Source organism: Pelodiscus sinensis, chromosome 1, assembly GCF_052426305.1.
Source record: "Pelodiscus sinensis isolate ZL-2025 chromosome 1, ASM5242630v1, whole genome shotgun sequence".
NCBI classification, from domain to species: domain Eukaryota; kingdom Metazoa; phylum Chordata; order Testudines; family Trionychidae; genus Pelodiscus; species Pelodiscus sinensis.
The window spans coordinates 31,482,743-31,501,218 of NC_143052.1; the positions used below are offsets into that span (position 1 = coordinate 31,482,743).

The 18,476-nt window shown below is 38.3% G+C and overlaps 1 protein-coding gene across 5 annotated transcripts in view; it reads left to right on the plus strand.

Annotated features, from left to right (window-relative positions):
- GRAMD4 (GRAM domain containing 4) overlaps positions 1–18,476 on the plus strand; it is a 125,512-nt gene that overhangs the window by 95,540 nt on the left and 11,496 nt on the right. For all 5 annotated transcript variants that reach the window (XM_075927714.2, XM_075927735.2, XM_075927721.2 and 2 more), the window contains exons 8-16: positions 1,509–1,600; positions 3,588–3,679; positions 5,306–5,354; positions 6,458–6,529; positions 9,857–9,900; positions 10,003–10,112; positions 11,599–11,753; positions 16,948–17,095; positions 17,620–17,713. In XM_075927714.2, coding sequence (XP_075783829.1) covers positions 1,509–1,600; positions 3,588–3,679; positions 5,306–5,354; positions 6,458–6,529; positions 9,857–9,900; positions 10,003–10,112; positions 11,599–11,753; positions 16,948–17,095; positions 17,620–17,713 — 856 coding nt within the window. The remainder of the gene's footprint in view (positions 1–1,508; positions 1,601–3,587; positions 3,680–5,305; positions 5,355–6,457; positions 6,530–9,856; positions 9,901–10,002; positions 10,113–11,598; positions 11,754–16,947; positions 17,096–17,619; positions 17,714–18,476) is intronic.

The following is an 18,476-nucleotide window of genomic DNA, read 5'->3' on the forward strand; positions in this document are numbered from 1 at the left end:
TGCTCATACTACCCTCCTTGAAGTTATCAGGAGTCTTGACTAAAGTCTACAGGGGATCAAATTAGGCCCAGTAATAGGATATGAGGTTGGAAAGAGAAGAGTGATTAAAGGAGCTAACCCAGTGTGAATCATGTTTCTACTTCCTTGTGTTAAACACTGGTTAGTTTGTGGGTGTGTGATTCCCTTTAATTGCTCAATGAACTTTAAGTCTCTTTTTTTGGTTTTGTTAGTCGTCTTTGAACTAGTTTTGCATGCTTGTGTTGTCAGGCAGGGTCCTCCCAACGAATTCCTGACAGGTCTCTGGCTCCATGGATGAGGATAATCAGAATTCTGCTTGCTTGTGCACTCAGTGTTGTGTGCTGTGTTGATTTGTGTGTTGTTTAACACAGCAGACTTCAAGAGAGCCCCCAAAGACCACAAATCAGAGAAGGATTGAAGGTGGCCGGCAAGGTTTATTGTTACGTGGAGTACAGTAATAGTTGTCAGTAGACTGTACTGAACCACTGTGCATATGTAATCTGTGACACTGGACTGACTCAGTGAGTGGGAGACTGCCACTGCCCCTCCCCCCCACTCCATCCAGACAAAGACTGTCTCACCCTCTTACACAGATCTCTCCTTCCTCGAGATGGGTGTCCCTGTGGGTGCTCCACCACTCCCCATTCTTCCCCTCTGCTTTGGTACTATTTCCATACTTTTCTGGGGCAGAAAAGGAACTGAGGAGATCGTTCTTCATGCATGTGCAGTAGCTGCCTAGTGCATGTAGCGCTTCTGCGCTTGTGCAAGCTAGCTGTCAAAGCCACTGCTATTAAAACACCTAAGGTGGACACCCACAAGGATACCCATCTCAAAGAATGTCAGTTACTACAGAGGGTGAGTAATCCTCTCTTACACATCACTCCTGATGTTGTCAGGTTGCTATCCTCTGTCCCTGTCAGGTTACCACCCATCACCCTGTACCTCATAGTTTGATTAGATCACCTCTATCTACCATGCTGTCATTTTAGACCCTTTCTTGAACCTGAGTCTGTGTCTGTGGGGAGTGTGGCTACCAAGGTCTTTTTTAATGAGCTGATGGTACCATGTGCTTTCAACTTATGACCAGTACCAATTACTGTTTTATAGTCGATACCTAATACCAAGTACTGTTCTGCACCTGGGCCAATTACCAATTAGTGTTTTACACTCTCAGCCGTGTTCCTGTCAAGTTCTGTGAGAAAGGGCCTGCCCCTCTTGCTCATGGCTTAGCTTTGCTTTATATTAGCCATGTTTTTTCCATTGTTATCTAGGCCTCAAGCCAGGCATTTTCTATATGGGCTTATGTTTTAGGCCTTCATCTTACTATACCGGAGATTCTGAGAAAGCTCTTCCATTTAAATAAAAAAATCCAATCCATAAGCCTGTCTTTAACATTCAGAATAGATCCCAGTTTATTCCCAGTTTACTTATTGTTTTACAAATGATTCAAGTGCTATTAATTACTTACATTTGTTTTTTCTTTCCTTTAGAGAGAGGTGCCAAACCTGTTACTAATTTTGTGAAGAATCTTTCTGCCTTATCAGATTGGTATTCTATCTACACTTCTGCTATTGCCTTTATTGTAAGTTACCCTCTTCCTCCAAGTTGAAAACTTTATAGTCATCACCTGGTGGCATTTTTTTGAAAGTACCTACTATAATTCAGCATTGCCACATTTGCTGAAGTCAAAACAATGTAGTACAATTTAGATAATATTTTGTTCTATATTTAATAAAACTATTTTTCTTCAGAACTATTTTTAATGTTTGGATTTTTGGTTCATTTCATAACATAACGTTAGGCATTGACAAAAGTTTCCATATTTGCAAATTGTTTACAATTTAGTGGGTGTCATCCTCATGGACCGGTTGCCTGTGCCTGCCACCACTTCCTGCCCACCATCCAATCATCTGACTGATGTTCCTCTATGAAATATCTTGTCAGTCTCAGTTCAGTTACTAATATGGACAGGTCCATATCCAATGCAATGTTCCCCATCAGTTCCCCACCATAACATCACAGTTAGCATTAATTTTGGCACCCTTTTTGCCATTGTCAGAAGAGACGCTCGGGAAATAAGCATACAGACTGATCTAGAATTGAGGTATACTGATGTGGTTTTGTAAGGAGGGCTTGTACTGCTGCTGGTGATGTGTGGTCTGTAGATAATTACAGGTCTTACAGTCTCTGTATCTCTTAATCCACACTAACTCTAATTTAAATATACTGGAAAAAATCTAATCTATAATTTAAAAATAAATTACAAGCTACTGAACTGAAGGGTTCTAGCAACATCATAAACTGTGCAAGTGAAATTTAATTATTTTGCATAGTTACAGCTACATTTTCACTGATTGTAGCACTATTGGTCAAAATGGGCTGCTGATTTAAAAACAATATTCATATACTGATCAAGGAACGCTAAAAAGAACCACCTCCCTTCTGGGTTCCCCTATGACTTCTAACACTGCCTCTACATCCCTTTGCCCAGACCCCTTCTTCTCTTCCTCCCATTTCTCCATTTCTCACCAACTCTTGCTTCTCATCTGGAAAGTGATTTATCTAGAAGCAGAATGGTCTGAAGAACCTTTTCTGGGGTTTGGAAACTTCTAGCTGTACTGATGGATGAGCACTGTCTCATTGTGTGGCTTTGAGTAGAATGCCTTGCTATGTTTCCTTGTCCATACTGTGGCCTTTTTCAGAGGTTTTGAGGGCAGTAACGGACATATGGGAGTGGGGGAGTAACAGAGTGGGGGAGATCTAGGTTGGCTGTTAGGAAAAACTATTTCACTAGAAGGGTGAGGAAGCACTGGAATGGGTTACATCGGGAGGTGGTGGAATCTCCATCCCTAGAGGTTTTTAAGTCTCAGCTTGACAAAGCCCTGGCTGGGATGATTTAGTTGGGGTTGTTCCTGCTTTGGGCAGGGGGCTGGACTCTATGACCTCCTGAGGTCTCTTCCAGCCCTAGGATTCTATGATATGGAAATCATTTCAAAAGTGCAATCTGTTATGTAAGCGCTAAATAATGTTTTCCCCTTTTTTCTTAGACATCTTAGTTTCCTTCCCCTGAATGACATAAAACCTGGTAAAGCATTGGGGATATTGCATCTGTGGGGAAAAAAAATACAATTCAATATCTTGGTGCTCAGCCTGCCATCTCTTCCTCAAGAGTCCAGTTGCTGGAACCATTCTGACTTCCACTCAGCTGCTTCTGATTCACTGCTAGATGATCATAAGATGGCCCCTTTTGTCTTAACTTCTATTACTCTAATAACTTTCGAGAGAGCCTGTTAAGGCTTCCTACAGCTCCAGCAACTACAAAAGATTTACTGATGCACATGTAGCTCAGAGCTGCTTCCATGAAATTGATAGAATCTCATAGATAACATTTAACGCTGGGTGTGTGAATCTGGTACAGTCATGGGTGCTTTCACACCCTTAAGTGTTAATAGATTGGGGAGTTGAGTTTTAGCATGTATTGTCATGTGCCTAGAAACAAAATTCATGTATTGTTTTGTGCAAATCACTGTAACTTAGCTTGTAATCTGCAACTTTCTTTTTGTCTACAGATTTACATGAATGCTGTATGGCATGGCTGGGCCATTCCTATGTTCTTATTTTTAGCAATTTTGAGGTTATCTCTAAATTACCTCATAGCCAGGTATTTACTTTGCTTAACTATTAAGAATTTAGCCATTTGTGTAACTTAATTTATCAAGAGGCTTTTATTTTGTTCTTGACATGTTACAGTTAATTTCAGTTTATTTGCTTAGAGCCAGGGTTAAAATGTGTGTTTAAATAAATGTGTGGGTCTAAAGCCATGACAAATATCAAGTCATAGAATCCAGATTAGTCTTGTGATAGATCTTCATGTCTCTTAGGTAATAGTCTTGGTTTGCATTGACTCAGGTCACCAGAAGCAATGCCACATATTCTCTGACTTAATGCAGTGCATTATTGTTAGAGTAAAATCCCCAAAAGGATCCAGTTTCCATCCTCAAGTAATACTAGAAGAGATGGGAAAGCATCATGTTATAGGCTGAAGCCTGTTCAAGTTTAAGCAAAAAATCTTTTTCTTTCATTCAGGCTTGACACAAGTTGAATTAATTTTTAACTTAGATACAAATATGCTAATGAGAAAATATTTAGTTTTTCACAGTTTTAACCCCAACTTGCCTTCATACTCTTACATGTACAGGAGGCCCCCGACTTGTGACCACCCGAGTTCTGACCCCCCACACTTACAACTGTTTTTGTAAGTGTGGAAGGTGCCGAAAACCCCCGACCTACGTTCTCAGCCTGCATTTATGATGGCATACGGCGCCTGTCATCAATGAGGATTCGAGTTGTGACGCCCCCGACTTGCAATACTTCCCTAGGAACCAATCGCATCGTAAGATGGGGGGCCTCCTGTAGTGGCACTCTTTGTTGTAACCATATATCTCAGCTCTTACAGAAACTATGCAAAAAATCTAAAAATTCAGTAATATTGATTTGAATTGATTAAACAGCCCCAGAAATTTATATTGAGTGTTCTGAGAAACTGAGGTATTTAAAAAAAAAAAAAAAAAAAGTCTATTCCTGAGAGTCATGAAGAATGCCTACCTAAACCTCAGTGTCAGGCTTAGGACCCTTAAAAGTGCAAAGTCTCACTTCTAATACTGATGACTTTCAACAGTTCTACTGAGGAAGGGGAAAGAGCCTGTTTTTATTGGAATTTAACAGGTAACATTTAGTTTGAAGTGTACAACTCCAGTGACTTCATGGGAGGTTCATCTGTTTAATTGCTGAATTAGATCCAGAATGTGTAATCATTCAGTTAGGGAGAAAAATACAATCTTTGCAAATGGCCTATGCAGCATTAGTATATATTTATTGGACAATACTATAATCCCTTCATTACTGCTTATTGTAAGAAAAAGGATTGATGAGCTTATTTTAAAAAAAAAACAAAAAAACCTCCCAGCACAAACGATGATGCAGAATGGTTGATATGATGTTTTGCTCAACAGCTTAGAACACACTTTAATTACTGTAAACATACAAGTGGCTATAACGTCATTGCCATAAATCAGTGTTAAGTGTTTGAAATATCAAGGTCATATAACTGGTTATTGTTTGTGTGTGTACTTAAAAGGGCACCGTTAGTTACCCTCTCATAGATATTTAAATACTTCATCATTTTGTTAAAGCTGCTTAAGTTTTGGTTGCAGAATAGCATTTTAAACCCTGCTCAGTAGACTTGTGAAGAAGAGATATCTATATAGTTTGTTCCTTTCACTTTTAGGGGTTGGAGAATACAGTGGAGCATTGTGCCTGAAGTTTCTGAGCCCATTGTAAGTCTTCAGTCTTCAATTTGCAGTGCATGTTGTAATGCTGTTCCAAAACACATATATATGTCTATGTGAAAATTGTCCTTTCTAAGGGCACACCTTGACTCTGTGGAAGATTGACACTGCTATGATCAATCATCCAGATTTTGATTTAGCGAGTCTAGTTAAGACTCACTAAATCGAACTCAGAGCGCACCACACAAGGGTCTGGTACTCCTGCTCTTGCCAGGAGTAAGGTAATCTGATAGAAGCATATGCTCCTATAGGGTGCCTGCTGTGGGGACGCCGCCAAGCTTGATTTAAGGTATGTGAATTCTAGCTATGTATTTTATGTAGCTGGAGTTGCATGCCTTAAGCCGAGCTGCCGGGTCTAGTGTAGACCTGGCCTAAGTCTTTTGCTATTTTTAATCACTCAGATGGGGAAGATGTAAAAACACACAACTGTCACCACTCTTCTTTCTTTTGTTATTTGCAGTTTCGAAACCAACATTGGTGGTGGGTTTTGCTGTTTTTTTTTTTACTGGAGAATGTTGGCTGTTTCATCATAAGTGAAAGTGTGAATTGAGATTTAAATCTAGCAGACTTTTCCATTTCGGAAACTTGCTTATACTTTTGCTGAAAGTCCACTGCAATAGTATGAAGCTGTTAGTAGCTTTCTGCCTGTGAAGAGTAATATTGATTTGAATTAAATAGCCCAGAAATTTATACTCTCCATAAGAGTTCTTAGGAAGGACTATTGATGATGGAGAGCTATTTTCATTTTTATCATAAGTTTCTAGGCACATAACTTTACAAGAGAGTTTTTAAACAGAATATAAATGATCCTTGTCTAGCGCAGGAAGGACATCAGATTTGTACAACATCTGCATACATCAGAGCAATTTGTTAGTTAGCTACTACTAAGACAAATCACAGCTAGCAGCTGAAAAACTAAAACCCATATGTGGTCTACAGTAAATTTAGGATACAGGATGCATATTTGTTGGCTTTATTGTATGTGAAAAGTTTTTTGATTTTTTTTGTAACCAGCAGTTTTCTAAAAATATAAAGAGAAGTGACAAAGCTAAAAGGTAAATTTTAATTGGAATTTTTGTATCTTTTCCTAGGAACCTCCAAAGGAAGACCTGACAGTGTCAGAAAAATTTCAGCTTGTTCTAGATGTGGCACAAAAAGCACAGGTAGGTACTGTGCTCCATTCAAACTTTGCCAGTGTTTCCCAAATAAAGAAGATACACCTTGACAGAGCTTGGTGTCGGAACTAATTTACCTTGTAATGTCTTGTTCCTTTATATATTTAAAAGAAATACCTTGTAATGGAGAAGTAGGAATCATTACTAAACTGCTTTCGATTTTATGAAAACAACATACTGAATTGTATAAGGAAAACTTCAAATAAAATACAAAAATGAATAAAATACAACATGTATAATGGCCCCATTCATCTTTAAAGATATTTGTGAACTCACATCTGCAATAACCAGTTGAGTATAGCAGCTTTTTTGATGACTATAAAAGCCAATTATGGGCAAACAGATTTCGTTGCATTGAATGTAACGAAAGGTCTTTTCCTGTTAACGATGGCTAATTGTTTTTTACTCTTGTCTTTTTGTTTTGAGTATTGAGAGCTACAGTTTATCATATTTTGCAATGTTTCTCTCCAGACTGGATCGCCAGCTTAAACAATCTTTCTCTTGGGCTTCCCAAGTCTGTGGCTCATTACCAATGCATTTTAGATCTCTCTTGAAGGCATTTTGAAACCTAAATTTGGGCATCCTCTCTGTCTTTGACCTTTTGTATAATCATCATATAAAAAGTCTTTTGGAAGTGTTCCATCTTGCATTCTATGTACATGACCTAACCAGTGAAGAAGGTTGTGCTTAATAGCTTTCAGGCTGGAGATTTGTGCCCTCATTAACACTTCTTCATTGGTGATTTTGCTCCTTCTTCATGCTCATTCTATGACCAGAATTGGTGGCTGCCTTCCCAACGCGTATATACCAGCTCCTCTTCCAATGACAAGTTCTTGTAATAGCTCACAAGTAACAAAATGAGTCATATGTTTGGAGATTGGTATCACTGAGTGTTATGGAAGGTTGGTATTCTGTGCCTTGCACCATGATTACTGTCTTTTTCACACCAATGGTGAGTGAAAGAGACCAATGTGCATCTTGGAGGCGATTTATGAGCTCATTAGAGGAGACTATACAGATGAAGTAAAAAGTTGGTTTTCCACCTTTAAGTAGTTCTGCTAGAATGCCATCTTTTCCAATAACAAGAGAATCTAAAGCCTTACCCAGATTTTCAATGCTTGGTTCTTGATCATCCAACATATAAACTGCCATAAATGATCTTCTTGGCCATTCAGACCCATAATATTCACCAATAATAGTAAAATAATAACTGCAAATAAGTGCTGCCCACCATCTTCAACCCATTGTTCCTTATAAGAAAAAAATACAAACAAACCAGGAAATTGGTAGTTTCCTGGGGAAAGTTAATGAGTTAAACTAGCACTTTAAATGCCACCTACTGGTTAATATGCATTGCACTCTGTTCAGGACTCCCTTATTGAAATGTGCTCTTTATGAAAACTTGATTAATAAAAGTGAGCTGCTGCTTTCTGCACTAGCTTTAGTTATCTCTAGCTAATGGTCCTTAGATGTAGACACATGTTTGTAGTCTTGATTTAGACAGTCTGACATTTCCTCCTTAATGTCTTGCCATTATCTTGAACTGATCATGCCAGAATTTCTTACCTTTCATTCCAGATCCTCTCTACTCACCCATTCTTTGTGATTGAGCAATGCTACCATCTGTCATATAACTCAGAACTCAGGGGAATTGTCAAGTCCTCCCTCCTACTTCTCAGCCAATCCCTTCTAGGCAGTGTCCAAATTCTTCTATATCCTGACATGGTCTGACATCCTTTCTGTCCCCACAGCTAAAATACACATTCATGCCCTCATTTACAGCTGTAACAACTTCCCTGGCCTTCCTGACACCTACATTGACTCCTCTGTCCTATACAAAACATGGCTACTAAGATAGCTTTCCTGGCTCATTATTTTTCTTACAGTACCTTCCTTGGTTCCTGCTTTCTCCCCTACTACATTAAGTTCAAGCTTTGTGTCTTTCTTCCAGTTCCTGTGTAATTCTGCCCTTCCTTATTTATACATCTGACATTTTTTCACCTGTTCTTACCCTTAGATTCTCATCTTCTTTTACTCTTAATGATGCCAACATCAACATACTGTTTATCTGTTTCTCCCACAACAGCCAGAGACCATGCTGTCTGTATGTTTATTAGAGCATAATGTGGGAGCGGCTGAAAATAAACCATACAATTTAATAGCAAAGGACAAGGAAAAAATGTGTAGAAAATTCTTCCAGGCCATCAGAGTGGTTTAAGTGTTGGATAAACCATGTTCTTCATCAGAGCTGTAGGGAATCTAATAGTCTCCATCTGCTTCAAAGGATGTACCATCCGAATAGACCCACTATGTGCTTGAGAGAGGTGGATCCTGATACCAACCAAAGAAGCTAATGGTCAAACCATGACACAGACAATAATCAACATTTCCAAAATCTGTTCCATCCAAATTCTATTAGTTCAGATCTGGTGTGTTGTCTACTTAAATAGTTTGTCTTTTGACTTCTCCATCAATTTAAAATGACTACCAGGACACGTATGTTGTTTAGCGATAAGAAATTTAAGAAGTTCCTTTCATTTAATTTAGTTCATATATAACCAGAGCAGTTCCCAGCTGCTGATCTGCTACCAGGCTGCAGCCGGGGCTGGATACACCACTCCCGCTGTGGCTGTAGTGGAAGGGTTGGGGCTCTAGGCTGACACTGGGGGGCTTTGGGGACTGGGCTATTGGTGGGTCAGTACAATTGTATTTGCATATTCATTATTTGCACAATGAATATGCAAATATGCAACTAAAGTGTTACCAGTCCGTCAAAAGTTTGTGCATGGGTTTGCCGGTCTGCAGTATCAAAAGGTTAAGAACCATTGTATTACAGAACAAGATATGTAACAAAATTGAAATCCCGCTGAATGCTGTTTGTTTAAATTGTAAAGGGAAATCATGCATATTAGTGAAAGTGCATATTTTGTAATTCTCTAGACTTTTAACTAAAACCAGGAGAAACTGAAGGTATGTCTACACTGCATTCCTCCTTCGAGAGAGGAATGCAAATGCTTCTTTGAAATAACCCAACATCTAGACTGTGGTTTTTTCTTTCGAAATAGAATATTTCAAAAAGGTGCCCGGATGTGATTATGCAAATGAAGTGCAAGAAATTCAAATCCGTGCTTCATCTGCAATTACATTCAGCTGCATTTGCATTCCTCTCTCGAAGGAGGATGCAGTGTAGACATACCCTAAGTGATTGGCTTTCAAGAATCCCTTAACATAGGAAGTAACTTTTGCTTTCAATAGTATCAGTTATCTGCAGGAGAAATTATACCACACATTAACTATCTGTTGCTTTTAATGCAGAACCTATTTGGCAAAATGGCAGGCATATTGGAAAAAATCAAGAAGTAGGTTTATTCATTTCTTTTTCTCCTAAATAACCATTTGAACAATCTCCAGATGGCTAAAAACAAAATGATGTAATAATTATTTCTGTTTTGTTTTTACAGCTTGTTCATGTGGGTCCAGCCCGAAATAACGCAGAAGCTATATATTGCTCTGTGGGCGGCTTTTATTGCATCCTGCTTCTTTCCCTACAGGATGATAGGGCTTGCAATGGGTAAAATAAATATATTTACATTGCTGGGTAGACTTAGCTCTTTAAAGATCATCCAGTTTAAGAAATTTTTTTTGATAATTTGATCCTTTGTTCAAAACTTAAATCCATACATTGAAGCACCACATTTACTAAAGAATCAGCACTGTGTAAAACGCATAGAATAAAGGCACAATTCTTGCTCTGAGGCACACAGTTTAAAAGGCAGAATGTACAAGGAGACCTAGTGAATGGTACCTTAGGGAAGCTGGGATGTTGAACAAAACAGGCCTGGTGATGATGTGCCATTAACATGGGTTAGTTTGAAGGACTGGGATTAAGTATGAGGGGCAATAGAGAAGAAGTTATGAACTGAGAATGAGAGGAAAAACATGAAAGGAGCAGTGACGTCGTTGGTAGAATAAGGACATAAGGAACAATAACATTAGGGGTAAAATTGTCCTTTTACATTTGGCCTTCCTTATATTTGACTGTTAGCCAAAGGGTAGCTATTAGAGTAATTGAATAGAAAGGAAAGTTATGTTAGCAATGGCCAAAGATCTTTTTGCTTCCTAAGTGTCTGTGTGTAACAGGGAGAGAAGGGTGCTTCTGAAAGGAATCAAGAAAGAAAAGCTTTTTTGGTATCTCATGTAACTTATTTCCTATGAATTAGGAGTGTCCACATGCAAAGGTGCTGGATCTAGGAGTGCTTGCATACTTCTGGCTTGAAGTTTCCCTTATGTACAGGGTTTTCAGTTTGGTTCAGTGGTTCTCAGCACCCTCACTATACAAATTGCTCCAGCACTGCTGCCACCATGTTTCTGTAATGAAACTTGTGACTGTGATAATGCAGTTCTTAAACTGTAAATAATGTGACATTGACTTTAAATGGCTACATTAGATTAAGCAACTACTACACATATTGGTTAACTTTTTATGGTGGTTGAATTGATTGAAATTTGTTATCCCATGTGTTTCAAGAATGAGATTTCACTCACTCTGAAGACTCCTTTTAAAATTATTAACCTCTGTTAAGAGATTAGAGGTTTCAAGTATATTCAATAACCTATGGAAAAAGTTTTTTTGTGTAACATAAGAGGACATAATCAACTGTCCAAATACTTTCTGTTTCCATTTAGATTATTATAGAGGAATACTATTTTAATAGAAAAATGGGCAAAAGGGCGTCTGTCATTTCTCTGTTTTGCTCTGAAAACAGCTGGCACATATTTGGGTTTGGTTTTTTTTTTAATGCTTCTCAGCATTAAATACTAACCTTATGCAAAGAAACCAAAATTATAGCTGCAGAGATCTTGCAGTTGTAACTCCCATTTTGTCCACTTTATGAGATGAAAGCATGTATGTAGGTGTATAATATTTTTTATACCACATTGATTAGAAATAATAGTAAAATATGGTTTATTGATGGACTTTATGGAAAAGTAATGGAAAACCTGACCATTACAGTTGTGTTTGCTAAAAACAGATTTTTTTCCCCCCAATTGTTCAGGACTTTATGCTGGAATTAAGTTTTTCCTTATTGATTTTATCTTCAAACGATGCCCAAGACTTCGAGCTAAGTATGATACTCCTTATATCATCTGGACAAATCTGCCTACAGATCCTCAACTCAAAGAAAGATCTAATGCTACAGTATCAAGACGGGTAAGTAAAGTTTTGTGTTTTTACGTGCCTGACAAAGTCCACTTTTTCTTTTATTTGCAGTGACTAGAGCACATTGAGGGAGGGGTAATTGTTAAACCTAATTTCAATTTTCACACTTCCGTGGTAGTCTGACATGTTTTTATTTGTAAATCAGGGGTCCCCATATTCATAAAGTGAATTGCTTTTTGTAGACAAGGATTTAAAAAAAAATTTTTTTAAACAAAAGTGTTTTGGTATTCTAAGGCTTATCACAAGAAAAATTACTAAAATAGTATCTACATCACAAGTAAATATAAGGCTTTTTTATCCATATGCCATAAGTGAGTACTCAGTGTGTTACCTAGATAAAGAATCACTGTGACTTTTAAAAGTACCCATTCAATAATATGAGAGGGGTAGCTGTGTTAGTCTGGATCTGCAGAAGTGACAAGGAGTCCTGTAGCACCTTACAGACTAGCAGATGTATTGGAGCATAAGCTTTCGTGGGCAAAGACCCACTTTGTCAGATGCATTTGATGAAGTTAGTCTTTGCACATGAAAGCTTATGCTCCAATGCATCTGTTAGTCTATAGGGTGTTACAGGATTCCTTGTCGCTTTTCCATTCAATAAAAGTTTTAGTTTAGTTGAATAAATGATGAATAGATGTTGTTGTAAGAATCTTACAAACCTAAGTGTGATTACAGACATAAATATGGTTATAAGTGCATCAGTAAAAAACATAGAAGATGAGTGTAAATCAGCCTTCACCATTTTTTAGCTTTAATAATTGATTTAAACATTTATTAAAACCTTAACTCTTTCATAAACTGTTTATAAATGTACCATTAGTATAAACTGTAGTTTCATTCTGCTTTCCACATAATTACTAGCAATACAGTTTTTGTAATAAGAAACAATAACTTTGTTGCATAAGGCACATTGGAATGCAACATGTTTTTTCCACATCTGTGAGTTTGACAGTGTTTTACAACAGTCATTATTTTCAAAATATTGAAATATTTTTTAAAATACAGGCGCGCTATTTCACCATCTCTGTAAATCTCGTTGCACGAGAGTTAAGGGATGGCTTGAAATAGTGTTATTTTGAAATGTGGTGCTGTGTAGACAGCGCCAAATTTTGAAATAGACTCAAAATAAGTTATGCTATTTGCATAGAACAAATTGCATATCTTGTTTTGAATTTAGGATGCTGTATAGATGCACCCTTAGATACACTTACAAGGAATGGTTACATGGAGTAGAGGTAGCTACAAATAGAATTTTATCATAGAACTTTCTTTTTGTCCCCACTATATAATGAGTGTTTTAACAATCATTAATAGCAATGATTCTCAACCTGTTTTTAATTTGCAGGCTCCTAACAAATTTCAGATGGCAATAAGCCCCTTTGGAAATCTTAGATATAGTCTGTAGATCTCCACGTTTGTGAACCATAGGCTGAAAACTACTGTTCTTTGGTAACGACATCCTTTCACTGATCCCTTTTCCATATTCTGTGGTCCACTGATTTATAGACATGTAATCAACCTTTAAAGAACAGTATGTCTCTTCCGTTTCCTGAAAGATTTTTAAAATTCTATATTTTTAAAAGTATGATGCCTTCCAAGAGATAGGATTCCTTTCCACCACCCCACTTTCCCCACTTTAATGGGGTCTGGTTTCTAAACTAATCACTAGGACTCAGAGAGAAGCAAAGGTGGTAGCCAACTTTATACAAACCCTTCTACTCTCCATTCGGTGTTTAACCAGGAGGTTAAGTATTTATGTCTTAAAGCTTTTCTGAATCTCTTCAAGGAGGTCTCATGCTCTGTTAAAAAGCAGTGCTAACATTACATTAATCCTTGAACAAAGGGGTGAGAATGAGGATAATACTGTGAGGATAACACTTCCACTGGAGAACGTTTTTATTCTTTCCTGTTCTTTTCCATGGAGGCATTCTTATACTATGGTAATTCCAAAGGCAAGATGATAAATAGTCCATATCTGCCTAGCTGTTTTATAAGACTAGATTCATAGACAGTGTTTTTAATGCAAAGATGTTCTTTGTTTTGAATTTTTTCATCCTGTGCTTGGTAAGGATGTTAAGGACTAGTCGACTATATTGTAAGAAAAAGCTTATCAGATAGTCCGGTCGACTGGTTGATTCCCTCACCGCCCCATGCTGCCTCTATCAGCATGTACCCAGGCTCCGTGTAGCGTTCCTGCTTTAAAACGCAGAGGCAGTGTTTCAAAGGGGCAGTGCTGCACAGCTAACCTTGGGCTCAGTTGTGTGGCACTGCCTCTTTGAAACGCCACCACTGTGTTTCAAAGCGGCGGCGCTGAGTGGAGTCTGGGGTCAGTTGCGGACTCCCCAGCTGATCCCTGACTCCATTTCCGCAGAACCCCAGGTCTCCATGTGACATTTCAAAGCAGCAGTGCTGTATGGAGCCCAGGTCAGCGGGAGACTCGTGAGTCCCCCACTGGCCGCAGGCTCCAGAGGGCACTTCTGCTTTTGAAATGCACAAGAGCCCCTGCTGGGAACTCTTGTACATTTCAAAGCTGGCACACCACGTGCAGCCCGGAGTCAGCAGGACTTCCCGCTGGCCCCAGGCTGCACACAGAGTTCCAAATTCCTCCTTTGAAATGTACAAGAGCCCCAGTGGCAGCTCTTGTACAGTTCAAAGGAGGAATTCGGAATTGCCTATTGAGTAGTCGATGGAAATTCCATTGACTTCTTGACTAGTAAATTACTCCTTTAACATCCTTAATGCTCAATACTAAGAGTGCTACGAACTGACAGTGAAATCAGAAGCAGCAAACAATCGTCTTGTTTGTACAAATTAAGGGCTTGATCCTGCACCTACATGATGGGCATTTATGCATTGTGTGTGATAAAAAGGGCTCAATCCTCTGAGAAACACCAGCTTGTAGAACTGTGCATTATACTATCAGTCAGGACACAAAATAAAGTGCAAGAAAGCTTTTCAGATGCAGCTGTGCACTGCATTGTCAGAATTCAGGCGTTGGGCTAGATCTAAATAAAGGGGCATGCCTTGAAATGCCTAACTCTTACGTTTCCTTCTGGTGAACAGAAGTCAGAACCCTTAGTTTAGTGTTCGAGCTCCCTTTACAGTGCATTGGGAGAGTTAAGCACCCTCAGAAAGGGATTCTTAGAAGATGGAAAAGTAAGTGCAGAGCCACCTAAATTAGCCAGCAGGAATGCCATGGAGAGGGTGGGTTATAAGTCCCACCCCTCAGTGGGAGAGAGAGAAGCACCTAAGTCTAGGACAGAGGGAGATGACTCTCTGCACTTGGCTTCCTAGCTATGAACCCTCCCCTGGAGTTAGGCAACTAAGCCAGGTCAGCCTTCTCTGGTGGGGGGGGGGGGGAACAAATGAGGAGAAGCAAAGGTGGGGAGTAGTGGTTAAAGCACTTACCTGTGAACTAGGAGAATCAGGTTCAATTTCTTGCTCCAAATTTGGCTGAATGGAACTTGAACTTTATGTTCTGTGTGCTGGGGAAGTGCTCTAAATCAGTGTTCTCAACCTTTTATTTTTATATATATAAAGTACCCCCTTTAAAAAATATTATAAGTACCCCCTACAGTTTTCAGACACACAATTTTTTTTCTACCATAGCAACACACTGTTTAAACAATTTAATTGTAGCCGGGCGGGCGATGAAATTTTTGGGTGTAAAAAGTACAAAAATAATAAAGTACTGTAAAACTTAAAACAAAAATTCAGTTTTCTCCAAATTTCAGTTTTGTCAACATACCCGCCAGACTTCTCTTGAGTACCCCTAAGGGTACTCGTACCACTGGTTGAGAGACACTGCTCTAAATCACTGGGCTACTGGATTATGGGCATAATCACACACCCCGCATCTAGCCACAGAAATTCCCAATATGCTTGTCCCGTCTGTGTGTTGCGTAGGGCCTGTGCAGTGAGCATGCCTACTGGATTGGATCCTGCAAGTGAGCTTGCACCTTGCCTTGTTTGAGAATCCCACCTGAACTAAAATGCAGAGCACCTCGGCAACATTAGGACTTGAATAGTTTTACAGATGCCTTCTAGCCAAACTTAGGCACCTAAATTTCCTTGGCTCCTGTTGGGTTAGGTTAGAGCTGAGCAGGGGTTTCAAAGATCACATGCTCACCTAAATGTTGGATTTTGGTGCCTAAATTGGCAGTTAAAAGCCTAAGTCACTTTGTGGATTTCACCCTGTACAATGGGACAGCATCCAGTGACTTAGGAGCTTTGTTTGAAAGTTGATTTTGTTTTAGCACATAATGTTTGAGATCTCCACTCCTATCTTCAGTGTTCATGGCAATTTTAAGAGTGTTAGCCTGGACAATTCATATCAGCTTCCGAAGTTGGGAGGTCAGCCCACCTTAAGACAATATGGAGACATTATAATGGTGTGCTCTAACCACTGATAAACTGTTTTAAATTGCATTCATTGTGTGCAATTTCTTGGTATGTAAGATCTTGCAGCTTCATTCAATTCATGTTTTATTCTGTATATGATACTGTTGAATAGATTTCACTTTTTTTCTTTTGTCACTGTCACATTTGTGTTTGTTGTTTCTTTTCCTGCTAGCTGTCAGGGCATGAAAAGGTATGGATCTTAGCGTGGAAAACTTTCTTTCAATTTGAGCATTTGTGTTCATAACGAGCTGATGCTGTTTTGTGTGTGTGTGTGTGTGTGTGTGTGTTCTTTTAATGTTTGCTTTTTTAATTCTTTCTTTATATTGAGTGTTCTGGGTTTGGTTTCTGTCTCTCAAAGACAATTCTTAAATTCTGCTACTGGTTATATATTAACTGGGCCTGGGGAAGTTCCTTCTAGCAAATTAATTTGGTTTGTTTGCATTGTCATATCCACATTTAATCTGGTGTATTCCTTGGTGTGCAGAGACTATATTTAAATACAGCTGCCTCTTGCAGATTCTTGTGGAGGCATACCTCTGTCTAAAGAATAAAATTGAACCAACTTAAAAATTATCTTCAGATGGGATATTCTAGTATAGCAAATATACTGTAGTATTGTACCAAGTCCAATTTGTGCTAAAAATAGCAAGAATGTTATTCAAGGTTATTTTTAGCTATCCTTTTAATTTGATTTTAAATATAAGTGAAATTAATAATTAACTAATCCTTTAAAGAGTGCATTTAAATATTGCTGTTCAAATTAATCCAATTTATTTCCCTGCAGGTTCAAACAGCATCATCAAGAAGCTATGTGGGTTCAGGTGCCCCAGCTGGAGTGAACAAAGATGAAGACACTAGTCGTTTTCATACCACCAAAAGAGGCAATTTCCATGAAATCTTTAACCTATCAGAAAATGAGCGCCCTTTGGCAGGTATTTAATATATGTACCAAGTTGTAGTGGTGGAGAAAATTAACTCTTTTGAACTAGTCAAATATATAATTAAAAGTCTTGGCGTTTGCATATCCTAGCACTATTCAGAAGTGAACTGTATGGCAATATTATCCACTCTAAACTGGTGTAGATGAGAGATCAAGCTAATCTTTTATTCATAAAATTATCTGAAAGAGCCTAATGCTTTCAGCCTGGCTTGTCTCTTGTCCCTACAAATTTGGTAGGGGAGAAAAGGTGCTTAGTCTATTCAGAAGAAGTCATTTAATCTATTGTTTGAAACAAATATTTTCATGTTTTGGAAAACCTTGACCGCAATGGCTATAGAGCAAAGCCTTGCAACTGGAAGAACATACATGAAACTTCATTTGTAGTATGTGGTGCGTTTTATAGGAGAATTTTCTGATTGCTGGGGAGCCATCTGTCTCATTTTTAAATCTTTCATCTTTCTTTCCTAAGACACTGTCCTTGAAGTATTTGACTTTGTGTGTTGTGTTTTCTGGTAGTATGTGAAAATGGTTGGCGTTGCTGCTTGATTAACAGAGACAAGAAGATGCCCACGGACTACATTAGGAATGGAGTTCTTTATGTTACAGAAAAGTGAGTCATTGGTACTTGGCAGTGCATTGTTTGGAAGGACGGCAGAATAAACTTATTGGGAGCCCATTTCCTTTTATAAATACAGTTAAAACAAAGAAATGCAATTTAAAAGAAATGCAAATGTAATCCTATTGGAAGACCTTTTCAGTGTTTTTTCATAATATTAAAAAATAGAGAAACTGTATAAGGTAGTAACAGTTGGAAATTTGTTAAATCCTACCATGTTCCAATGTGTTAGATGTCTGAAGTATTTGTAACATAGGAAACCATAGCATCTGTGTTTAGTATTTTAGTGCTTGTTACAGTGAAATTATGAGAAAGTAAAGCACTAGCTACTTAAATATGGTATGAATGTTCTCATTATAGTTTATCAAATGTTAATGTTTTGCTATATATTTCGAATGCTGACAAACTCCTGGTAAAAATGAATGTATGCCTTTAAAACACAGTTGAATAAGTTTCAGAGGGGTAGCCATGTTAGTCTGCAACTGAAAATACTTGAGAATAAAAAATAATGTAGTCTATGTCTACACTACAAGTAGTTACTTCGATATAATGTCCAGCTGGAGGACTTCTTAACTCCTGTAATTCTCATTTTACGAGGAGTAAGGAAGTCGAAGGAAGAGTGCTCTTTTTTGGACTTCCTGTTGTGTAGACAGCACCAAAAGCCATAATAAACTATTTTGACTTAAGCTACGCAACTGACATAGCTCAAGTTGTAGATTATTTCAGCTTTAGCTCTGCTGTGTAGATGTGCCCTTGG